At 36.8% G+C, this 27,085-nt stretch overlaps 1 protein-coding gene across 6 annotated transcripts in view; it reads left to right on the top strand.

Moving 5' to 3' along the window:
* TEX264 (testis expressed 264, ER-phagy receptor) overlaps positions 1-27,085 on the top strand; it is a 163,867-nt gene that overhangs the window by 110,708 nt on the left and 26,074 nt on the right. For all 6 annotated transcript variants that reach the window (XM_087709219.1, XM_014063906.2, XM_087709220.1 and 3 more), the window contains one exon: positions 7,850-8,027. In XM_087709219.1, the coding sequence (XP_087565345.1) occupies positions 7,850-8,027 (178 nt within the window). The remainder of the gene's footprint in view (positions 1-7,849; positions 8,028-27,085) is intronic.

Below are 27,085 nucleotides of genomic sequence, written 5' to 3'. Positions count from 1 at the left end.
AGTGGTATCATATATGGGAGCATTTTGTTTTGCTTTTTTGCCAGTAATTTAAATGGAAGCTAGATAATCTTTTGCTTTTAACAGCCAAGTGGTTTCTATATGATGCGAAGTAAGGATATCATTGTCTACAAACATGATGTTTATTTAGAAATTTTGTGTATATTACTAAAGTAAGTAAGTTGAGAAGACTTGGGTTTGCAAATGAAGGCAATGACAAACTTTTTCCCTAAAAGGATAATTGTACTTGCGTAAAAGCAGGGTGGGAGTGGGGAAGAGAATGAGGAAAAAAGGAAAGAAATGAATTAAGAAACAAACACCTGAGGTTATTAAAATATTTCTCATTTTCTTCTCCCAGACGATCTCTATTTTAGAGAAAGCAATGTGATTTTTGTGACAAATGACACAACGTATAGAATTTTCAGTTTTTGGGTATACGCTTTAATGCATTCTCTATCTCTTTTTTTGTACCCACCTTAGTACAGCATTACTCCTCCTTTTGTTCTTGCTTGATTTAGTCGCTTCATTTTAAAATGTTAATTTGTGTTTACGGACAACAGATTTCATTAGCTATTTTTCACCCTATTTCCATAAATGAAAATGAGCATAAGAGCTATTGACTATTAAAGAGATTGAACTCTGATAGTGATTCTTTGTGTAATTCTGAGGATTGGCTAGTATTCCTCTCAAAGTATTCTTTGAATGTGCACAAGAATACTAGGGGAAGGGGTGTTAAAAATGGGGCCACTTGGATAAGAAGTGGGCCAACACACACATGCTGACTTCCTTCTGTTTTACATTAGAAGTTAAGAGGGGTCAATGGAAAGAAGAATCAGTCAAATATTGGTTTTAATAATTAGATTGAGGCAGACTTCCATGCAGAGCTCATCTATTTTCTTCATGTAAAACTGAACAATAGTGAATGGAAAGGTTTGCTTCTTATCACTAAAACACAGTGTATTCTTTTATTTTACTTTAAAGTATATTCTAATCTACAATTTTTTACACTTCTGGTGTGATTTTAATGTGTTCCTATTCCACATTTATCTCTCTGTCCCACCCCACCCCATCCTTCCCTTTCCCGAACAGTTTAATTCTTAAGCTTTCTTCTTCTATACTTTCAAATCAATGTGCTTTTGGCAATTTTCTTCCCAGCGCTGAGATTGAAATATATCTGTGTTCAGACAGTGGTTCTGTCTGGCTTGTTAGTTTCTGCCTAATCAGCTTCTGTCTTTACAAGTGTGAAATTCTATAGATGTGTTGGTCGTGTACACCGTTCTATCATATAATGATTTCTTTTTAAAAATTGATTAGTTTAGCCATGCTTGAAAAGATTTTGTTTAAATTTAAGTGACATTGTGTGGTTGCTTTTATAGTAATTAATATGTTGCTTACAGGGTACCATGTAATGTATGGTTATGAACTGGTATACATTGTTACAGTTTACTTTAAGAAATTTTGTGTTTTAAGTAATGATAAGGCAGTGATTTAATAGCTAAGGGTCATTCAAGGTGAAGGTTGCATAAAGTACTAAAGTATCAGAGTTGGATTGTTTTCACGAGGATAGTAACAGTGAAAGTAACTTTGACAAACCTAGACAAGTGTAAAGACGTAAAAATATCAGTGTACAGGTAGTACTCGAGTTACGGCCACAATTGAGCCAAAATGTCATGTTGTTCAGTGAGATATTTGTTAAGTGAGTTTTGCCCCATTTTACGATATTTCTTGCCACAGTTGTTAAATGAGTCACTGAAGTTATTAAATTAGTAACCCAGTTGTTAAGTGAATCTGGCTTCCCCACTGACTTTGCTTGTCATAAGATTGCAAAAGGTCATCACGTGGCCCCAGGACACAGTAACCATCATAAATACGAAGCAGTTGCCAACCATCTGAATTTTGATCACATGACCATGGGATGCTGCAAATGTTGTAACTATGAAAAATGGTCATAGGTCACTTATTCAGTGCCATTGTAACTTTTAATGGTCACTAAATGAATTGTAAGTCGAGGGCTTATATATTCGAATATGCAATGTGGTCTCACCAATTTGCATCGTGCTGCTCTCAGTTTCCCCAAGGAACATTGAATGAGTCTCTGCTCCTTGATTGACAGTCAGTTGGTATCTACTGTTTTGCAAGTTCATTCACCTGATAACATTAAATGTACTTACTTTTGTTTTAATTAAAAAAGAGTAGTACTTATAGAACTACAAATTTTGAGTTCCCAATAAAATTGGTTCTCCATTTTTAGAAACAACTTAGAGAATCTCAAGGGAAGATGCAAAAATGTATGGTCCCATTATGTCAAAAGTGTCTCCCACATGCCTGGCCAGAAAGAGTGATCTCTGACTCAAATCTTCATATTAGACTTTCTCAACTTTGTGCACTTCAAAAGAATTATAGGCAATATATGATAGAAACCAGATTGTGTAAGACTCATCTGTACTATCCAGATTTATCCCCAGAGAAGTGTTGTATTTTAATCATTTTAGTAAAGAGATTAGGGAAATCTCAATAGGAGGCATGTATGTGGTTGTTTGCAAGAAGATAGGTCTCTTCTTCCAGCAGCAGAGGTCAAAGTTGCTGTTCCTATCCCTGGGAATTGAAATAAATTGGCTTCTCTACAAGTGAAATAGAAGTTTGGTTCTTTTTGTTACATGGCAGCCTTATGATGGATGAAACTCGAGCTCACTGTACTGCCATCATTGCACAAAACAGAGTAACAGCAAGAGACAAAGAGGGAAGACACTATGAATACTGAGAAGGTTATCTAAAAAATGGCTGCTGCTTTGAATGGTTATGAGCCATTCATTTATTTAGAAACATTAAGTTATTAGCTCCTTCTACTGAGACATGGTCAAAAAAATTTGTAACTTAATTTAATGTAGTTTTTATTTTCACATCTTCCTACTGCTAATTCAAAACTCTGCACAGCTATTTCTGGACTTCATGTATTGGAGAATTTGCTTCTCATGGTTTTTGGCTAGAAGCATGTTGTATAGCATACTGGCTGAGCCATGATCAGCAGAGGCTATTTGAGGACACCAAGTCTGCCACCCTCTGCTATTTATTTAGGAGAAACTAATCTTCCTTCCCACCCCTTTGCTTTTTCATAAAGAAACTCACCCCAACAATCCTCAGATGTATATTTTGTGCAAATGATAATGCATACAGAGCCATGCAGATGCTAGTGGGCAGGGTGTGGGTGTTCATTAAACAGCCAGATGTTAATTCAATGCAAAGTCCGTTCCCCTGCACAACTCATTACGGCCTACCTTCTTTGATCTTATGTGTTTCAGGATTCTTTTTATTTCACATTTTTGCCATCCAATCCCCTCTCCTTATTTAATTGGCAACAAGTTTGTTTAGAAGTGGCACTGCTAATAAAACCTATTAGATTTTATGAAAGTTAAGAACACTGTTAAAATTTGAAACTCTTGTCTAAACATACAGGTAAAGGAAAAGCAGGATACAATAGATTATAGCCACACACACCCCTTACATAACTTACTTAATAGAATCATATGATTGCTCATCTTAAAAGTGCGACTCTGGGTGGCTAACAAAATATAAAAACAATATACAGGTAGTCCTCGACAGTGGTGGGTTGCAGGCGGTACGCCCCAGTACAGGAGTACCGGTGCCTGCCCGGAGCATCGGGTATCATTCCAGTACGGTGCTCCGGAGGGCCACCCGCCCGCCCGAGCTTCTTACCTGTATTTGAGCTCTTCGGCACTTCCGTACATGTGCACGGAGCGCACGCCGCATAGCAGCTGGAGCGTCATGGAGGCTTGTGGAGGCATCGCAAGAGGTAAGGACATATGTGTGCACTGCACGCATTCCTGTAGTGGATGCCACTGGTCCTCAAGTTACGATCACAATTGAGTCCAAACTTTCTGTTGCTAAGCAAGACATTTGTTAAGTGAGTTTTGCCCCATTTTATGACATTTCTTGACATATTTGTTAGGTGAATCTGCTTTTCCCGTTGACTTTGCTTGTCAGAAGAAGGTCACAAAAGGTGATCTCATGACCCCAGGACACTGCAATCATCCTAAATATGAGTCGGTTGCCAAACGTCTGAATTTTGATCATGGGGAAACTTCAACGATTTTAAATATGAAAAATGATAATCACTTTTTTCAGTATTGTTGTAACTTTGAAGAGTCACTAAATGAACTTTTTAAAAGTTGAGTACTGCATGTACACCAAACACTAATAGGAGACAAATATCTTTTGGCAATTGAATAAACCAGCAACCCATCCATTTGGGCTCATCTAAACTCTCAGTCTCCTTGTCTGGGAAAATAGCCAGGACTTAAGGGAATTCGAAGCACAGTCTTTATATCCAGTCATAGAAATAACTTCTTTTATGTGTGTTTTCAGAACTAATAACTTGGGAGAGGCTTTGAGCAAGAAATAGCTCATAGGAGTTGTTTCTTCATGCTGAAAGCAGGGACTTCATCATTGGCAAGTTCCTCCTAGAAGCACTAGCTGGTATTCTCTTGGATCGGCACTGCTGAGTGCATTAAAAATGGGTCATACAGTAACATCCATTTTCCAGAGTTGCCAAAAAGAAAAGGAAATAAGGACTTGATTCCTAGCATGAACATGTTTTAAAAGCTGAATCACAGAGCACAATATTATCAAGGTTTATATTTGTCAGCTAGTGGAGAAAATATCTTTGAAAGTATAAACATTCCATCTTTGCTCACAGTTTGTGGTTATATGATTCACTTTGTCCCAAAAATTCTGAATGGCTTATTACTTGAAAACAAAATCAACATTAAAAGTAAGCAAAGTTTTAAAAAAGAATACATTAATGATCATAAGAAGTGCTTTATTAATCTCTGACTGCCCATTCTAATCAAATAACTCAATGTAGCTAGCAGGCATAAAAATAGAAACAAACATAGAAACAATAAAAAAACCAATAAAAGATACCAGGTTAAAAAAAAAATGAACTCAGTCAGTACAGGGTAAATGTCAGGGTTTTTAAGGCCTTCCGGAATGCCAACAGAAAGGTGACCATCCAAAGATCATAGGTCAGGTACCGTAATAGAGAAATCTTGCTCTAAGTTCCTATAAAGTGTCTCTGTTTTCATGGAAGGCATCTGAAGCTTACTCACCCTGCTGGATCTGGTGGAATAAGCAGAAGCCATCAGACACAGGCAATCCATCAAGTATCTTAGCCCTGTGCCACGTAGGTAATAAACTAGAACCTGGAATTGCAGTCAGAGATTTACTGGAAATGAATGCACTTCAGGTATCAGTGATATTATGATTATGCTGCTAGATGCAACCCCATGCCAGCACAGGACTTGACCCTACAGTTTCATATAGATTTTAAATGGGAGTGGAGAAAGAGGGTCAAGCTCTAAGGCACCTTGCAAACCAGAGTTCCAAAGCTGGTTCTCTCTCTTTCCCTATCAACACTGAATAAACTAACCTGAGAGGAGAGAACAGGAGAACTGTCAAAGAGCAAGAAGATACAATGATATGTGGCATTGAGAGCCATAATTTTTAGCCGCTTATTTTCAGTGTTTTGAGTTCGATAAAGAAGAATTAGTAGCTCAGGGTAGAAATGAGTGATCTCTGAGGTTGGTTGTTTTCCTGCAGACTTTCCATTACCCAAACTAAGTAAAACCGTCAGTACTAGTAGGGAATGGAGTTTGCTCTCAATTTATATTCCAGTAGCTTCCCTGTCAGTGTTGGTGGGAGTGGTCTTGGAAGGCTGTTTTCTATTAGCTTGTTTGGCATTCCTTGATTAGGATACTGTTTACTTCTTAATTGTTGGTCTGATGTTAATCTTGGTGTCAATCTATGCTCATTGGGATGTTGATTGCTGGTGGGGAAGACCAAAACACCCCCCTTTGCACTTGTTCCAGGGTTTCCAAAATGACCATGTTGTCTTGGAATTTGGGCAGTTTTATTCTCTACAGTTCAAGGGTGATGGATGGTTGAGGAAGTTTAATTTGTAATTTGTATTTCAGAAACTGGATTAAAGATTGGACACAACCTATGTACAATTACAATCTTTGTTGATATAGATGGTACATATTGTGCCTGATGTTTTTTTCCCCATTTATGTGAACATCACATTAAGAGGAATAGTGCAACAATAGTTTTGGGGTGGGAATAGGAAATAAACAGGGAGCAGGAGTGGGCAATATACCTACTACTTGGCATAAAAGTGTATGAGAGAACTGGACAGTAAAGGCAGTACCATATTTGTCATCTACTGTATGTCTATGAATATTATGTGTAGTTAATTTATCATTCAAAGGGTAGGAGTTGTTGTTCTCCTAGAAATGCTTCCTTTGGGATTGTAAAACAAGCCAGGGATCTCTTGTGAAGAAGCTTTGAAGTGAAAGTACTGAAAACATAGCTAACTGCATTAGGCTCAAAGAACTGACTGACTGCAAAATGTCTCCTGCTGAAAGACCTCACATTAATTGATGAAATGACTATGCCCTGCTTTTCAGGGAGGAGCTAGCAGACCCTATGATATTATATCCCATTCACAGATAGTAGTCTGTTTGTTGTGATTGTAGTGTAGTAGAAAATAAATTAAAATCTTTAGATTATTAATATAACACACACATACACACCAGGGGTGGGTTTCTCGCCCCATTCCAACCGGTTCGGTTGGAACGGGGCCGGCGGCGTCCTCGTGCATGCGCACGGTGCACGCATGCGTACTAGCGTCTGTGCGTTCTCCAGCTGCTCCTGGAGGATCGCGCAGGCGCTGTATGCGTCCTGCGCATGCGTGGAAGCGCAGAACTCGTCAAAACTGGGTAAGGAGCGCGGGCGGGCGGATGGGCCCTTCGCCGTTCCCGGAAGTTAATTACTTCTGGGTTTGCCGACCAACCGGTTCGCAGGGACCGCCGCGAACTGGTTGAAACCCACCCCTGATACACACCCAATAATCAGTGTTACGGTTATTTTAGTAGGCTAACTGACAATGAAAATAATTAAGGTATTTTACCTGGATTAATTCATGTTTTATTTATCCAGATTTACAAACTCAGTTTCACAGTGCAAGAATTGATCTTCTTACCTAGTTGGATAAGGAAATGTCTGCAAGCAAATGAGCAAGCTCAGAAAGTATCCAGGACTCCTGAGCTACATATATTATTTTTTCTCAAGAATCTCAGATCTCTCCTTCCTTGCCTTCCCCTCCTCTCTCTTCTCCTTCCGCAATATATCAGGATTCGATAGGTCTTTCTACCGTATATGAAAATTAGAATTCTCTGCCATTTAACGTTTGGCCTTTTCCAAAAGCAGCTGAGCTGGGAGTAAGCTTATAGATAAACCTGGAAGAGAAAATGAGGAAACGTAAATTAATGACACCTTTCTCATGATAATTTAGAAGTGGAATCAGATTGAAATCTTTCTCAGATTTTTTTTTTAACCACTGCTGTATGTCATATGGTCTTTCTGAAATGAATCTCATGCCATTTGGAATTGGTGCTCAAAGCCTGGGCTATATAATTTAGCACAATGAAATATGGATCAGCTCCTTGAAGGAGTTCATTGATCTGCTAAGCACTCTCAGTGCTTTGCAATTGGTTATATGTTTTATTTCAGAGCCTTAAAGCCCTTTCCCATTTTCACAAGATGCTGAACCATTTATAAATTTGATCTCGTGGTGTCTGAAAATGACAAAGAACATTGGATTTGCTGAATATATCATAGTATTCATGTTAAAGATGGGAATATCACCCTGGAATACCAAGAAACTACAACCTGGCAATTCCTAATCTTGATATAGTGCTCAGGAATGCATTTATTAATTGTAACACAATGGTAGAGAAAAATATATCTTCAATGCTATGTTCCTTATGTATTTTAGGAGCGGAAACTATGTGCCCATCCTAGACTGGAGATCTACAAAGGAGATAAAATCTATTTTATATGCCCCCTTGCACGTCAAGGGGATTTCTACGTGCCTGAAATGAAAGAGTTGGAGAAGAAAAACAGAGCAGCCGCAGCAGCGATAGAAACTGATGATGATCAAACAGATATTACAGGTACCTATGAATTATAAAGTGTGCACTGCTTTGAAGTGCCAAGGGAAACTCCTTCACTGTTGTTAATAGCATAATATACATGTTAAGAACATAAACAATTCATTTTGTAGATATGCAGCTATCTGCTTTAAAGCAACATACAGTAGCTTCAGCTAACCTAGCACCTTGATTCTAACTGCAAGTAGATTTATTGAATCACAGACAGAAATCTTTCCTATGATTTTTTACCCCCTCAATTATAGATTCAAAAAAAGGACCTTCTACATATTTTACCACAAGAGCTATTTTAATAATGTTTTATGCTGGGATAATGGTATTGACCTTTTCCAAAGTACACGTATATACATAATCTAGAAGCAGACTAGAGTGCCTTCTTTTGGGGGGGGGAGGGGGAGGGAGCTATGGCATTGTGCAAGGCAGGATAGTCTTAGTATAACAGGTAAGGATATTGGATTATGATGAGAAGAATGTGCATCAGGTTTCCTAGTTACATAAAATTCCTAATTGCAAAATGCAATTATCCTTAATAATTTTCAGAGATAATATGTACTGATTTATACATGGTTGCCTTGGGTATTATTTACTTTACCCATGCTTTATCTAACAAAGTTTTCAAAGTATTGTAATAGCACGTGCACCTAAGTCAACAGAATCTTTTCACGTTATGGCTAAACTCCTGCTTACTGCAGTTCAAACCTTTTGCAGGATCGAAGAGCAATAGCTGCATCACCTTAGTGTCTTCTAAATTGAATTGAGTGAATCCTAAAGACCTAAAGGATATTTCTCCTTTTGTCAATACTGATTTCTTCCTCCTTATTTTGATGAGAACTGTGCATGTTTCTAATCCTCATGGACTGCCTTAATGTCAAAGAACACTCACAATGTATCATGCTGCTACAACAATTGTGGGATAAAAATGAAGAAGCCATGCTTATTATGGGAGCAGAAAAGAAAGGGAAGTACTGTTAGAATTGCTTAATTCTCACTTTGTTCTGAGAGTAACATTGCCATTCTTCAAAGCAGTGCAAGCTGATCAATACAAATATATTTTGTACTACAGTTCAGAGAATCTCTCTCTATATATATCTTTCTTTTTAACATGTTCAGCGGATTCAGCCTTTGTCCTAAAGCTCCATAGCTAAGTGCCAAAGTTTATGCTGTAAAACAGAAAGTCCAGGTTGAATTCTTGGTATACCAGGAAGATCTGGAAAGGAGTAAACTCTGATGAGCTGCAGCTAATCAGCATAAACTAAGTTAATTAAAACCACGGTCTTTCTAATCACATAAGTCAATGTCTTGGGTTCTTAATAGTATTGCTTTTTTTCTCCTTTAGTTCTTGGACAGATCAAATTATCTGCTGAAATGGTCAGATATTAATTTTGCTATCTTCTTTGATGCTCTGTATGGTTTGCAATAATCACTAGAAGCTTGACTATCTGACAAAGCACCTAGGGATATTTAAATTGGTAGCTTTTCTTAAATAGTTCTGAAACACAATTTTAGTTGTTTGAATTTCATGCCTCTTTCAACCTCTAGTTTCCGGTTTAGTTGGATTCTAATATCTTTAAATGATGATATTATGACTTAGATCACTCTCTTGGTAAGCAAAAGACATTTCTTGTCTAAATTACTGGCCAAGGTTTTTTTACATTTGATTTATGGTAGCTCTGAAATTGAGATGGCAAAGAAAATGAAGGGAGAGGAGTATGTTGATCTGGCAGCAAAGCAGAAAAACTCTGCTGTGTCCATCCCCCATTTATAGAAAGGGAAAACAAAGCTAAACTTTTCACTTTTTTAGCAAGACTTTCCTGTGATATATACATTGTAGAATGATCGTATTTATGCAGACAAAAATTTCAGTGGAGAATTTGTATTAACATTTGAGAATTTAAACCAGAGGTTCACAGTATATATTTTAGCTTTTTTAAAAAATCATAAACCTGGTGATTGGTTCATATGAAACAAGAAATATTCCATTTGAAAATCTGATAAACAACTTGTATGACAAATTGTTTTTGGAAATTAAAAGAGTGAAGTTATCTGCCTACAGAATTTTTACCACAGCCATAATTTAGATTGTCTAAATATTCTTTACACTGGTAAGCAAGTATAGCAACTTTCATAGAAAAAGGGGTAAGAGCTTACCTGGGAATATACACTTGAAACTGAAGCTATTTTATGGGTTTCTGGTTCTATTTGGATCAAAATAACAATCTAATTGTTGCAAGCAACGTGAGAGTTATAGCACGGGACTAAATTCTGCATTTGTTACGACAAATCAGAATTCTTGACTGAAATCTTTGAAAAACAAAGATGATACTGAGTTTTCCTGATTTTCCTCCAAAGACAGTCCACAAGTGGAAGTCCATTTGCAGCAAAGCAAGAAAAGGAATGACATGTTCTTTTCCACTAATTTTCCACTAATTTTAATCCCTGAACACTGATATGAAAATCATTACAGCCCCTTCTGCTGTTCAATTGTTCCTGGTTGTGAAATCATGTGACAATCTTTTCAAAGCCTTTCATTCTTCATTCTCCACCCCCACTAGTTCTTAGAGGGAATAGCCTGACCTGGGTAAGGGATCAGTTTGAGGGATCAGTCCCTTTACTAACATTTGAGTGTCCCCCAAGTTCAGTGTCCCCCAAAGGCAGGAGGGTTTTTAAAGGTTTTTTTGTGTCTGCTTTTAATGTTGTTTACTTTTTCATATGTTTTATTAGTTGTTTTTTTTTTTTGGTAGATTAGTGCATTTAATGTTTTCTTGAATAGCTTCCTTAAACCTTCAACAAAGTTTTGTTTGTTAGCTCTCTTATGGCTATGAAATCGTCACAGATAACTATCACTGGCTTTGAAGCTTGTGTTCATGTGCTAGTTGCTGATCTTATTTACACTTTGGATGGAATAAGACCACATGAGGATTGCATGAAGATAAAGATGCCACTTCATCGCTGCTACATTGAGTTGTGTTGCCTCGCCATTTTCCTATTTCCTTGCCCAATTTCTGTTTTGCTACTAACATTTTAGCTGCACTGCAATTCACATTTCTTCAGTTAGTCTTTATTTTATAAATATCTGACACTTGATTTTTTTATAGCAGTCTTCACAAACACACAGTACGTAATGGATACCTTTGGGCAATTTTTCAATCAAATGTAATATTTTAGCTCAGATTTACTCTCTTTTTCTGTCTACTCTGGAGACCTTCAAAACCAATGTAAAATAATTGCAAAAATAAATAAAAAACCAAGATCCTTCTCTATCCATCTCAAATGCCTTTGAAACCCTAATGGAGAATGTATTATAATTTGCACTAGTAAGCCAAGATTACCAACAAAAACAGTACTGCATATGTAAGAAAGAAATATTGCTAATGCATGTACAGAAACAACTGACTGACTTTAACATCTTTCAAAACAGTGGACTTTATCTCTTATTTGGAGTAAAATACGGATTCCCATTTTATTCATGACACTTGAAGTAAACTGAATGGAGGGCTGTAAAATAATGATTAAACTATATAAATAATTAAGATGCCTGTTTAGCTCCAAAAATATTATACAAAATTAAATCTATGAGAACAAAAAAAACCTCCTACTCCAAATGGTTATGCCATTAAGTGATATAAGATCCACATTGCATTCTTTGCCCCAATGCAATTGGAAGTCTGAAACTTTTCTTGTCACCTTCATTGAGGAATATAATATAATATAATCACAATTTGGAAGACTGGAAAATATCCTGCTGATGTGCAGTCTGTCATGTCATTTCCTTGTTAAACAGAGATGCAAAAATACTGAACCCAAGGACATAGATTATGGACAATATTAAGCATGATGTTCATCCTGTGTAATCTGCTTTTAGGTTGCTATGCATCTGATAACCAATTACAATTGATGTGATTTATACATTCACAAAAATTGTAATCAGCAATAGTTTCATTAGAGGTTGATTGGATGCAGCAGTGGTGTGGGCAGTTTTTTGCATTTCTTGTTATGCCTATGTAACATTGCTGCTCTCCATACTGCTTTGGCTCAGAGTAGGCTTCCAAGTACAATTTAAGGTGCTAGTCTACATCTATAATGCCCCCCATGGTATAGGATCAGGCTACTTACAGGAACACCTTTCTCTTTCCTGCCTGCCCCATCAAATCTATCAGCAAGGGCGTGCCCAGGCCCTTTCTATTAACAATGCCATCTTGCTGGATTATAAAATCCTGCCTTCTCCGTGGCAGCATCTGCTCTATGGAGCAGCAGAAAGAAGGGAACACTCCAATCCCACCAGCCTTTCACAAGGCATTGAAGGCTATTTCCCAGGCATTGGATCAAAGGTAGATGGACTCCGCTATTCAACATAGTGTAACAGTTGGAAGGGACCTTGGCGGTCTTCTAGTCCAACCCGCTGCTCAAACAGGAAACCCTATAGCATTTCAGACAAGAGGCCGTCCAGTCTCTTCTTAAAATAGTGAAACATTTTAATGACGATAATGATAGAGTACCCACAATTTCTGAAGGCAATGTATTCTACTGATTAATTGTTCTCACTGTTAGGAAATTTCTCCTTAGTTCCAGGTTGCTTCTCTTCTTGATTAGTTTCCATCCATTGCTTATTGCCTTGCTTTCTGGTGCTTTGGAAAATAGATTGACACATCTTTGTGGTAGCCTTTCAAATACACTGCTATCCTGTCTCCCCTAGTCCTTCTTTTCACTAGGTTAAACATTATCCAATTCCTGCAACCGTTCTTCATACGTTTTAGCCTCCAACCCCATATCATCAATTTCCTCTTCTCTACACTCTTTCTAGTGTCTCAACTTCTTATTTATATTGTGGTGACCAAAATTAGATGCATTGTTGCAAGTATCGACAGTAATTTATCTTTGGGGGGTGGCTGGGTTATGTTTGGTGAAATTGTCTGTTCTAATTTTGTGCACTCAGTTATTTATGTGAGATGGACAACTGTATAAATAAAATAAATAAACAATGAAAATGCCTTTAATATGATGCAGCTTAAAAGTTTGAAACAAATGTAGGTAGAATGGAAATTGATATTTTCCTTTTCCTTCCTTTGTAATTAATTGGATCAGAATGTAGTACTCTACTACTCTACCTTAGCTGGGGTTACTAAAGATGGAATTATTTCTTCATACCATCAAGGAAGTTCCTTGCCTTCTCTTATTTTTATTTTATGTGGAAACGTCTACTTTCTTTATTATACAAATAGGTTGTAGTTGAAGGCAAAATATTAAGGTGTAAGCTAACAGTCGTGTCAGTTACACATTTTCTCTACCAAAATGTATTTTACAATATTTTGGTAATTTGTTAGGGTATTTGGTTAATTGCATAATACAGCCTAATATTCACTGCAGATTAGTCCAGTTCTCAGTCAAAAACAGAACATTATCTGGATAGAAAAGTACATACACTTTTATGTCTAATTCACTCCAACAGTCTGTAGAGATTCTCAGTCATCCAGGTCATGATTGTCCCAAAGGTGCTTTTTATGGAGGCAACTGGACTTTCCAACGTACTTTATTATATACTTTCTCTAAATCAACCAACATTTTCTATTTCACTTTCATAACTATGATAACCTAAGGAATTTTAGCAAATGCTAGATTGCATGTTACAATAAGAAGCATATATTTAAAATTAATGAATCCGAGACCCAAATACTTGTATTTGGCAAAGAAAACAGGATTCAAAAGTTATACATATATGGCAAAAACAAAAATAAGTAGATGAATCTATGTGTCATAGTAGGATGTTTAGATATGTTGCAATTGGATGGTTCCAAATGATCAAGTTAAGCTCTGAAAGATTCTGAATAATTCTGAGCCTGCCCTTGACTGTTTGTGATCCAGATTAGAATAACTGTGGGAAACTTAAAGAAGTTCTTCCTTTCAATCAGCCAATTTGGTCTAATGGCTAAGGCATGATGTGAGTTCTAGCCTTAACTAGGGCATAAAAACCTTTGACCAGTCACTCTCTCTCAATCCAACCCGCTTCATAGGATTGTTGTGGGAAAAATAAGAGGAATGAATATTATATATATATATATATATATATATATATATATATATATATATATATATATATATATATATGTGTGTGTGTGTGTGTGTGTGTGTGTGTGTGTGTGTGTGTGTGTGTGTGTGTGTGTGTGTGTGTGTGTGTGTGTGTGTGTGTGTGTGTGTTTATTTGTGCTGATAAATAAATAAAGGGAGACTAGTATAGATCTATTTCAAGCTATTTAGCTCTCATCAGCTAGCCATACCCTTACTGGGATTTGAACCTGGGCTATATTGCATACTAGGCACACTAAGCAGAGATAACGCTGATAACGGATAGGAGCCTGTGGCCTAATGGCTAAGATCTCTGCCTAGTGTGCCTAGTATGCAATATAGCCCAGGTTCAAATCCCAGTAAGGGTATGGCTAGCTGATGAGAGCTAAATAGCTTGAAATAGATCTATACTAGTCTCCCTTTATTTATTTATCAGCACAAATAAAAAAAAACACAAATATAACAAAGGCAACAGTAAAAATATTGGGTTTCTGTCGTGATGGACTCTTGTGACAAGCCGAATGACAGATGATGGAAGCAGTTAGCTTCCTTCCATAATTGGGGCTTACCAGGGGTTGTAAAAATCATATATATATATATATATATATATATATATATATATATATATATATATATATATATATATATATATATATATATATATATATATATATATATATATATATATATATATATATATATATATATATATATATGAATTATTTATAAAAATAATAACGGTGGGATGTAAATAAATAAAAATTTAAAAAACCCTTAATAATCACATAGTGGGTCATTGACAGTTCCTATCGTCGTGATCATCATCATCATCATCATCATCATCATCATCATATGATACATGGAGGAAGAAGAGAAGAACCTATATCTTCTTTATCTTTAATAGGGATTATATTAGAAAGTTTTGTTACTTTTATTTTTAATTAAATACTACTCTCATTTTTAATATTTTTATCCTAACCTCTAAAGGTCCTTTCCTCTTAGCTTTGCATGAACAATAATATTAAAATGTCCAAGGTCTGTTCAAATTAATGATTTCATTTTATGAATTTCCTTGCAGAAGTGTCTGCCATTTTTCCCTAGTGATTTCTGATGCAACTGATGTCATTCAAATGCTAGCGACCTGCAGACCTGCCAACAAATAATTTGCATTTTTTAAATTAGGCAATAATCCTGTGAGTTGAAAAGATAATGCCACATCTCGCCATCTAATCTATTCTTTCTTCTTTTCTATTCCTCATTCCCATATTCAACTTTTATTATAAATAGAAGCTACTGATAATGTTGATAAATTTGTATGGGAGAAGAGAGAGTATTGAAGGCTTTGCTGAACTTGGTTTTCTCTAGTCTTATTGTATGGTACCTTTTATATCTGCATATTTAACAGCAAGAACAATTTATTATTATCATCATCATCATCATCATCATCGGTAACAAGGAAGGAAGCATCACCCAGTATAAGTTATTCATGAAACATTCGCCTTGAGCCTCCTTTCCGCCCAATCTTTTAATGCTGGTTGAAGCTAGAGCTTACACATTTGCCTGCATTTTGTCTGCTCCTATTTGTGATGGCCAAGGCTTGCTCAATCTCTTGCGAATACTTCTAAGGCAGCAGCAAGTAGAGTGCCCAAGAAAACTGTCTTGCCACTCCTGATAGGTTTCCTCAAAGCCATTGATTATGAAGCTGCTTTTCTTTTGAGGCAATAGGATCATATATGCCCTTTTCCTCTTTCACTTCTTATACCACTAGTTAAGTGCTTGGCCTTTTGTCATTTTTCTGGACATGTTCTGATGGTACCTATAAGACTGGGACTGTATGGTCTCCCTTCAAGACATCAGGATGACCCCAATACTGTTGGTCTTTCATAAGGCTATGAAGACTTGGTTGGATGTCCAAGCCTGGGTCCCCATGTGTGTTAAGGGCCCCATTTCCTATGGACCTTAACATCCATAGTAAGAGCTTTACTTGGTGCCATGTATATTTATTTCATGTTGTTTTAATTCTTTTAATTATTTTTAATTGTATGCTGCCCAAAGTCACTTATGAGACTCTGGGTGACTATTTAAATTAAATGAATAAATACAACAGGTGCATTCTGATCTGGTGGAGCTTGTGGGAGGGGGTGGAAAAAGTGTTGATCTGAAAGTTTTAAGATTCCCAGGACTGACAGATTTGGATTGATTTCTAAATCTTGTTGTAAAGGACATACTTGTCAGCAGTATAGTAACTAATGTAACCTTGAGGTTTTTGTTGTTGCCTAATCCTGAATACAGGGTTCAGTTTCTGGAAGAATATATTGATTTGTAAGCTTCTTCTGAATCAGACAGTGCCAGATATTGATCCTCTGCAATTGTGCATATGGTGAATTCAGCACATCTGTATATGTGCTGTGGTGGTTCTCTGTCCAAACAAATTCAGTCAGGTTATTTTCATCAGTAAAGCTCCTTTTAGCTTCCAATATATTTATTCCCTTTCCATCTTAGTTTGTGATGAATAAAAGATATGATCATACAACTGATCACTGCATGTGCTGAATCGCTTACTGGTCAGCTTCTAGTTGCAAATCAAGTGTTGGTTCCTGTATGAAACCCTTCATAACACAGGGCCAGGATTTTTAAGAAATTGTCTGTTTCTGATTATCTCTGCCCACCCAACAAGATCAGACAAGGTTGGCATTCTCTGGAATCTTCCCATTGAACAGTATCATTTTGGGGAACAAACCAGGAAATATGACTTCTATAATGCTCTGCTACACTTGCCCTGTGGAACAGCAAATTTTGCATCACTGAGAGAACCCCAATCTTGCTGGCCTTTAAAAAGGCTCTGAAAACCTGGCTCTTCCCTTGGGCAAGGCCCCAGAGTGTGATATAAACCATCAATATATGTCAACATATATCTTGTATATTATTGTGCCTAGTGCTCAAGTTTTCATAGCAGGTTTTGCCGGTTTGTTGGATTTTTATTTTATACACGTGGAAATAAAGACATATATAGATGTGTTGTTTTTAATGTGGTTATTGTCCCAAAGTTACTTGATAAATGGGTAACCATATAAAATGAATGAATGAATAAATAAATAAATAAACGAATGAGTCAGTCAGTCAGTCAGTCAGTCAGTCAGTCAGTCAGTAAGTAAGTAAGTAAGTAAGTAAGTAAGTAAATATTTGTTTCATTCATTATGGAGGGAACTGCTTTATCATTTCATTGCTTCCCTGACTAGTGGGCTACAATAGTACTCACCTGGTATATCTCAGATTACCTGGCTATACCTATAAAAAAAGAGCAGGCTTTGGAGCCCAAGCTTTCTAGGCAGGACATCTAACTGGTCAGGCTAGGGAGATGATGTTCAGGGCTTGTTATAAACATTTCATTGTACTTTGAATGTAATTATAAAGTAGTACCAATTCTAAAGCTAAGAAACATTTCATATCCACATATCTGAGAACAATGATGTTCCAGAAATGGATGATTTCTTGAAGGCTAATAAAACCTGATGGATATGTTTGGTTTAATAATTCCTGTAAGTCATACACATTTAATGTATGTTTTAGTGCAGGGATGTCAAACTGGCGGTCCATTGGCCGGATGTGTCACACACAGGCCACTCCCACCTCAGCTCCACGAATGGGAAAAACATCGTGAAACGTCATGTGACATGGCGAGTTTGACACCCGTGTTTTAGTGGCTTGTTATATTTTTCATTAATCTTATTCATAAAAAGGTTGGAGACCCTTAATGTGTGTATCTCTATTTTTTATTACAGCAGGGAAAACTAGATATAAATTGAGGAAAATTGATTTTACCTGTGCAATTGGAAAAACATTCCTTTTGTTGCTTATTAATAATGAAAGTCATTAGAATGAGATAAATGGTATGATAGAAGCCAAAATGCTTCTGGGCTTTTCTTCAATTATAATTAGTTGTATTTGTTCTTAATTGTCATTTAATTCTCAATCATAAGCTCTGAATCCTGAGAGCATTTACTATGCCCTTGCTCTCAGCAGGGTTATCTCCTGTGCTTTGGTTTGCGAATGAGTCAAAAGTCAAAGTAAATAAAAAATAGCCTCTTAATAGAGTTAGGAAAAGAATTACACTTATTTTAGTGACAAGGGACTGTCTTTTCCTGAGGCATCAGTTAATAAACTTACACCATTTCAGGACTACAGATACATTTTCCAGTTCTGTTTCAGAGAAAGGAAAAAGGGAAGGTGGGAGAGAAATGCTATAGCAGACAAAAAAGGCAATATATCCTACCTCTATTTGAATTTAAGCACAGCAGTTGCTACAAGAAAGGCATAATGTGTTTTCTACCTCAGCAGACTACTTTTGTCTGACAATGCATCTGCCACCAGTTCTTGTTCCCAAGGCAGCCCTGCTCACCAGCACACATCAGCTTTCTTGACAGTATCTTTGTAATCTTCTCTTGACCTTTTCAACTTAACAGTTTCGGGACTTTGCAATGGGTCAATAATTCTGGATGTTTATACCAAAGGATTGAACTCTGGTCCCTTTTTACAGGGAGGCCGGTAGATTGAAACTATATAGAAATCTGAATATTGCTCAACTTACTTCCTACCCCCTTTCTCTCTCACGCTCTTCGTCTTAAGTGTCTGTTTCTGTCCACCTTGGCACCGTTGGGAGGAAAGCTGTGGCTGGGTTCCAACCCACAAGGAGCTTGCAGCTGCATCGTGTGCGGGGGACGGACCGGCATCCAAGCTTTGGGTTGCTTTCCCCTTGGTATGTGTTGTCATCACAGGCTGCTGACGGCTTGGGTCTCTGGACCCCTACAGCAGCATCTATCCCTGCCCATCTCCTGGCAGCTTTTGTGTGGGGTTTGAAAAGCTGTGATTAACTGCACTTTGTCTGTTATTACATTGATCTATTATTTAGAAAGCGAGGAGATGAATATTTGATAGAGCTCAGAGCCTGGTTGGAGAAAGAAGGGCAAAACATTCAAGGGGGGAAAATATATGGATTATACGCTTCTACCACAGCAAGACTCTGCCAGATCGGTCAAACCTGTGCTGAAGAAAGCTTTGGGGAATGGTGACTTGATGCAGGGCTTCATTTTGTTTTTGTTTTCTATTCTCCCAGGAAAGCAGCAGGGATTCTCCCCCTTCTTCTCTCTTTTCAGCTTATTTTCCAAGTTACAGGTCTTGGTTCTCAGACAACATTTTGAAAAAAATGTTTGTTTGTTTTTGTTATGAAACGTATAGTTCTGGTTCTGGTTATTAAATGATGGTAGATAAATAGATACTGTGCTTATTATTTATTGAGAGTATGCTTAATTTTCCAGCGCTCGTTTTTGAAAAACCTTTTTCTTCCCCATGCAGATTTTATTCTTTCATTAAAAAAAAGTTTTAACAAAGGAACGGGAAAAAAAAGATTTGCCTCTTGGTGGTTATTCTTTATTCTGTTGCTTTGTGAGTGTTCTCTATGTACAGGATGAGAGGTGTTACAAACCACAGCTCAAGTAAGAAGCTGTAGAAAGGGTTAGTTGAAAGCCTATCTCGGAGCATCATGGTTTACTTGAAACTACATCTTCCAGTAGATATCAAGTCTATTCTTCTCTTTATACATACACACATACACACACACACACACACACACACACCGAATGCAACAACACCAGCATATCTACACTAATGCATATTTGTTGACCTTTTTCATAGTACTTTGTGATGTCATCATTTCCATCTTACAGTGAGCTACCCTCTAAAATAGGGAATTCCTTGCTGATGAAAACAGCAGGCGGATTGAATCCTGAACATAAATTTATTACATCCCCTGGAGCATATAGTGGCTTTGTGAAGTGATGTGAGAAGGCAAATTCAATGTTCATCAAAGATTCAGCTCTCTTTGTTCTACTTGAAAAGCTTCCTGAACCTGAGATGCATGTTATTTCATAGTTACATTTAGTTCCATAGATTGCTCATTTTTTGGCCTTATGTTTTGTGTCTTCCTCCTACCCCTCAATATACTGATAATATTCAATGCAGTTACATTGGCAGTGCTGGATCAAACTTGTAGGAGCTGAAGTTCTACATTCAAAGGGCTGCAGGTTCCTCACCTCTGCCCTGGCTGAATGACTCACAAACTGATCAAAGATCCTGTTTCCCACCAACACATCATGCTTTGATTTTACCTCACTTAGCTCTGCAGGGGGGTTGGTTTTATTCCGTGTGAGCCTTTGAAGTGTCTATCGTGTCATATTTGAATGATGTTGTGAAAAAGGAATATTTTTGATGGGAATTCTGCATCAAGAGTCTGCCATCTTTCTTGATAACATAGCAGGCATCTCTTTTACAAATTTCAAATGGCAAAGAAATGTATGAAATATACTCAGGAAGAATGTGTTACCGCATCAGATGAAAGGCACATCTATTCCTAAATTTCGGAATATTAGCTATCCAGCAAAGCATGGAGAAAGTGCTCAACCGCTGCTGCAAGAGTTATTCAGTCGTATGCTCCTCTTTGAATTGTCAAATGCTATCTGTAATTTTGTAAATTATTTTTGGGTTGTATCAAAAAATTATTTTCTATTATCTATATGGAATCCATTGCTGTGGGCTAATTCTATATTGTTAGAAGACAAAATATTTTTTTTTGCATGATTGATAAAGTTATACAATCTGCCATAAGACCTCTAGGTGATTTCTCTCTCTTTTTCTCTCTCATTTCTTTAATCTCTCACACACTTACTAATATCCTCTTAATGCCATAGGCTTTTCTCAAAGTAAAACTACACTACTTCCCTTTAAAATCAAGGGGTTGGGCATTGCTTTTCTTTTGCCTGTAATTGTATGTCCAGCTCGTCATCTCTATGAATGAGAAAGAATCAGGCAATCATTCATTCCATCATCCAGCTCTTATGCACTGATGCCATGCTTTTCAATTTCATCTAAGTTCTCTTTCAGGCTGAAACTGGCTTGTAAAAGTCACCTAGTTTCAATTCCTTGCAGGCCATTTTTACACATGATTTTGGCTTTTTGGATAAGCCTTTTCGCCAGATTCTCTAAAAATTAACTGTTTCTGATACAGCAAATATTTTCATGCTCCAACATGTTCTGTAATTTGTGCATTCTGCAAGTTCTGCATATCTTATTGCAAACAATGACATTATAAATATGACTTACATTAAATTAGGTGTTGTTTTGACTGAGCAAACATAACCCATTATTCTTTAGTTAAGGCCAAAGGGCTGTGCAAATTCAGTAGCAAGAATTGAAAAATAAATTGATTTTTATATGGAGCTACAAAACACATTTTGTACACATAAACAAGACCAATATGGGCATAATTTGTGATCATTCCCTTATGACACTAAAAAGTTATTTCTGGAGAGATTTCTTTAACCAAGAGAATGGGGCAGAAGGGTATAAAGCACCATAGTGATGATGACAGTTTATTGTTGATAGATGAAACTTTTCCTGTATATTAAATTTACCCCAAAGATTTGAGATTTTTCAGGCTGAACAAGATTTTTATAAATAAAAGCTGCATTGCAGTATGCCTTTTTTAAACCTTGGTTCAGATCCCAACACTGTCTAGTATTCATATTCTTTGAGTTTAGTGATGCAGTAATTTGGCCAGCAATTCAGTATTGTTGATAAAGGTGCATAATTGCAGCACAAAATTATATAATTACAGTCTATATCTCATGCTAACTCTTTGACCCTAAGTAATCACTGTTTGGCAGATTCTTTGCAGTCAGAATCTTTCCTGTTGCTAAAATTAGTTCCCCATAGACTGCACATATTTGCAACCGTCTCCTTGTAATTGAAAAGACCCCGCTTAGCTCCAAGCTTGTACTTTGCAACAACTGCTTCAGTGGGGCAAGGAAACATCTTGGAAGGTTTTATACTAGGAGCTGAGGTGGCGCAGTGGTTAAAATGCAGCACTGCAGTTCAGCAGTTTGGCTGTTCAAATCCCACCAGGCTCAAGGTTGACTCAGCCTTCCATCCTTCCGAGGTGGGTAAAATGAGGACCCAGATTGTTATTGGGGGCAATATGCTGACTCTGTAAACCGCTTAGAGAGGGCTGAAAGCCCTATGAAGCGGTATATAAGCCTAACTATTGCTATCTCTTAAACTAATTGATGTGAATTGGCCTGTATCCAAAAGAGGAACCACACAGTAAATAAAAGAGAAACTACTTTTATTTTATTGATACCTTCAATGTCATGTTGTATAGATTAATCCCTACTGTCTGTCCAAAAGTAGAATACCAATTCTGCTATTTATTGTGATATAATAGGGAAGGGGAGAAAGACAAGCTGCAAATTCTCATCATCTAAATTCAATGGGCTTAGAGAAAAGCAGATAATGCTCAACTCTAGCAAAAGCAAATGGCTATGGGTTGTGGGGCCGTCTGGATCCTTTTGTTCTGCATGGAATTGCAGTATCCCAGAGAAGTCTGGCGCTCAGTTTGACAGCTCCTGCTTGAAAGTGGCAACTATGGTTTGAATGGCCCTTGCCTGATTGCACCCATTTCTAGTTTGGAAGGTTTTATACTTGCCTTGGCTACCTCTGAATCACTGCAGTATATTCAAGACCATTTATAAGCTACATCTGCTTAATGCACTAGCAGATGTAGTTATGGGCACACCTTGGTACATGCATACAAGCCACTTCTTTATAAGCTGCACAGATTCAGGGTGCCAATCGTTATTAACAAAGCCCTCATAGCACAGGGCTTGTGAACCACCTATCTCTGATTACCGTTGCCTATACAAAAAAATTGGAAAGCATAGGCTTACTGAAGGTCCTGTTACTTAAGCCATCTATTGGGACCCAGGAGACAGATGTTTTGTCTCACTGTACCTATCCTATAAAGAATCTCCTGGGGATTCAGATAAACGTAACCATGCCTGCCTTTCAAAAGACTTTGACACTCTGTTTTCTCCCTGAGTTGGGAGCTTTTGTTCCCGACTTGACAGTTTCTGACTCTGAAATTCTCTGGAAAAATATTTTTATTGTATTTTAAGATTTTTTGTGTGATTTGTTGTTTTTAATAGTGTATGCTGCTAAGACTTGCACATTAAGTGGGTGGCTGTAAAATTGATTGATTTGTTCGTTCATTCACTGAGTAAATGAATGCTGAACTATGAGACCCTTAAATTATAATTTATATGTTGTAATTTTTCATCTAAACATATGGGCAGGATATGAAATTGATAAAGTGGTGGAAAAGTTCAGAAGTCCATCATTAAACAATTAACTAAATTATTCCTCAGTCACTAGACTCTATGTGGGGTAAACAGATAAAACAATAAAAACTTAACAAATAATGATACATAATACAAAAAAAAACCCCTCGATTTATTTACCATTTAATATCTATCCTTTTGTTTCCTCTATTCTGCACATATCAACCAGAAGGGACGGGAATCTGACTTACAGCTAGCTAAGGATTCTTCTTCCTCAGGAATCAGGTGCTCAAAAGAATCTCAAATAATCTTGCAGGATATTATCTCTGTCATCTCAGAAGACTCTGCCCATCTAGAGTCAAATTTACAGTGAATATGAATAATTTCATCTTCAAAGTGTCTGGCAAACTCTCCATAACAATCTTCCATGCACATTTGACCTAAAAGAAGAAATTGCCTTAAAAAGCACATAGCGTTCTGCAGATATGATAAATGCAGGAATCTATTCCTGCTTTGTCACTCTTACCACCAAGAGATCTTGGACTTGGACCCGCGTCTGTTCATTTTTTTCTCTTTCACAGCATCCAGGTGTCTTTTCAGATGCATAATCCATCTTGCATCAATAAGCCATTTTAGCTAATTGTATTGGTAGTAAATGTTGAGGTAATCAGATGCTAGGTTTTTTGGTCAGATCTGTGTGAAGTCTCTAAATCTTGCAGGAGCAGTGCAAAACAAAATTATGAATAAGTTGTACCGTTCTGCCAATATGTAAAAGACCATACATATCCTTTTTTTTTCTTTCTCAAAAACATTTTCAGAAACATCTAATAAGTCAGGTTCTACACGCAAGACTTAACAAGACATGTTCGGGATATAGTAGTGGGGTTTCAGATTATATATTAGGCACTGAAGTCAACGAGGCAGAATTGCTATCTTCAAGATGTTTAGCTGCTTACTTAACAAATACTGTTATTCTTTTAATGGCACCTTTTGATACATTTTTACTTAATTGTTTTTTTAAAATTATATACCCTTTTACATATCTACAGGACCTATAAAAGGATCTTTGGCTCTGAAGGAGGGAAAGGAGGCAGACATGTATTCAGCACTTCATAATTTGTAATGCATACATGGGGAAGCAGTGGATCCTGGCAGACACCCTGAAATAACCACTCTAGAAAAGACACCATCCTGGGATATTGCAAGAACAGGGAAATCCTGATGGGACATGCAACTCAATTGCAGATCTTTGACAATCATCCTTTTTCCACTGCAGAAGCAGCCAGTTATAAATGCAAGTCATTGCAGAGATAAGAAGTTGCAGTTCAAGTCTCTGCTTCTGAATCCCTCAGGGGAGGAGCTCTCAACAATACTTCAGATTAATGTTCTGCTGATGCTCCAGGAAGGGATGAAGCAGTGAGGCTATCTAAAACTTTTCCCTTGCTGCTCAGCTACTCTGAGTGTAATTCTGCCGAGTTCCCTGCTTTATGTGCTAGTTCACAGCTTTGTAGCTGAATAGTCTCTGTGCTGCTTCAGTAACGTGGCTTCAGATCTACCCTTTGCTTTGCTGGACTTTTAGGAACTGAGCATGTTGATAGAAATGGAACATCATGGAACCATTACTATAGTTTCTTAGCATGATTTGATGTAGAGGAGATAATAACTTATCTAGTAGTTCATTTTGGGATCAGAACAAGTGCTTGAGACAATGAATGGTTGAGCTATCTGTTATCTTCAAGCCTTTTCTGTCAATTTGGGGTACATCACAGGGATATCCAGAACAGATCTTTCCTCACAGGAGATATGTCTGCCTGAATGGCCAAAGAAACATGATTGAAAGTGATGGAATGAAAAAGTATCTGGGTAAACAGAAATATGAATGTATTTATTGTTGCCCTGAATATAGTGGGCCTTTTTGAATGATGGAGTTATCTCAAGGGTAGTTAAATGTTAAACATGTATTCTTGTTTTCCTTTCCTATTGCTATGTCTGGTTTCATTATAAAATTAAATGAGTCAATTTATTCAATTAGAGTGTATCTTCGGTTTATTTATTTACATGAAAACTAAATTTGTAAACCTCAAAATCATGCTACATGAAAATGTACATACGTTACAAAATGGCAGTTAGTGATGTACAACAACACGATTGTCATTAAGAAACCCAGAGGATGTGTTCTGATGAGAAGTTTACTGTAAAGGATATTTTAGAGGCTATGGCTGCTTCCAGATGGAGGACCTCTATTGCTGTCAATCAAAAGACTCTGTTTACTTTATTCACAGCTTTTTGAATATGTGTGTGTTAAAAGAAGTAAGACAGAAGTTAGTATGCTTTTAATATATTCATGGATATATTGTCAATATATTTAGGAGGTAAGATATTTTTTTCTTTATAAATACAGAAAGTGATTGTAGAATTGTGAGTGTAGAACTTGAATCTTAGATGTTTAAAAATACTGCAAGAGTTTCTTTAATACGGTAATTTATTTTGTGATATTTTCCAAGCCTCATTATTAAGTCTTAAATGATATTTTTCAAGACTCATCATTAAGCCTTAAATGGTACTATGACTAACAGAACCCACTAGCTGGGAATAGTTTTATTATTCTTTTAACATTTTCTGATCCTGAGCTACAGCTTGAATTAATATTATTGATATCCCTGGCTATGGAGATTCAATATATTTTTCTTTCCTTGGTCCAGTGAACAGAATGATCCTTACGTTCCATCACTGTCTTTGGGTAAAGTTTTCCAATTAGGTTTTACACAGAGCTTCATAAGGATTATGAATAATACTCAGGTATATGTTTTCAGTCCTCTCATCTTGTATAACAAATCCAGCTTTCTGAAAAAGCATCTGGTATGATGAAACTACTTTCTAAGACTTTCTCTTTGGGTGTTCAGGTATCCTTTTATACTATTAAAATATCTTCCTTGCCACAGATGACAGATGGTCTTTAATCATTGGAATGTTGACTGTTGCGATGCTCTTTCTCAAAAAGCTTCATCCATAGATTGCTTCAAGTGGAGATGGCTCACATACAAAGTTATCAATAACATCTTTATTTCTCCTTTTCCAGCTCCTTAATTTGGAAGTCATTTGTTACTTTTCACAATTTCAGTTTCAGCATCCTGTTCATAGTTCTTATCATAATATTCTGTTCATCACTTTCATTCCAGCTTGTTCCTGTCTTCTGAAATGAAAGCTACCACATGCAAGGACATTAGAATCTGCTTATGTAGCCCTCCCAGGATTCATTTAAAAAAAAGTGAAGTCCTCAAAAACTTGCATTTTTGAGTTCATTGTGTATTTTATTGCATAATATGGATTTTGAAATTCTGGTTATCAAATGAATGATAAATTGCTAAACTCCATGCCTGGTGGAGGCCTTAACTTCTGCTCCTCTTTGACTTCCCTGGACTGTTAATCCTCTTTGAAAGTAAAATCTGGTATTCTTTTGTATATGGAATCATTTAGTTCTCATTGTCATAAATTTAGACTAATCAATATTTTGCCTTCTTAGCATTTCAAATGTTAATCTTACTGCAGTGCTAGTAATACAGATTTGCTGTCTCCTTTTCAAATTATCTTTGCCATACGCAGTCAGTCCATTATTATATCACATAAGGTTCTACGCCCACTACTTTGCTATCCAGAAGAATAGAAGGGAAATATCTATTGCTACAATGAATCTATCTATTTGTCTGCCTGTGTCTTTCTATCTATCTATCCATACATGTATACACACATACACACACATATACTTCAGATTTTTTCTGTTCAGCATATTACTGCAAAGCAAACAAAAAGGTAAAAAAAGTGTTTTGTATATTT

This window comes from Thamnophis sirtalis, unplaced genomic scaffold, assembly GCF_051295495.1.
Source record: "Thamnophis sirtalis isolate CommonGarterSnake01/CBP01778 unplaced genomic scaffold, rThaSir2_p1.2 scaffold_3, whole genome shotgun sequence".
Lineage (NCBI taxonomy): Eukaryota > Metazoa > Chordata > Lepidosauria > Squamata > Natricidae > Thamnophis > Thamnophis sirtalis.
The sequence above is the reverse complement of the archived record's forward strand: the minus strand, read 5'-3'. Positions and strand labels throughout refer to the sequence as shown.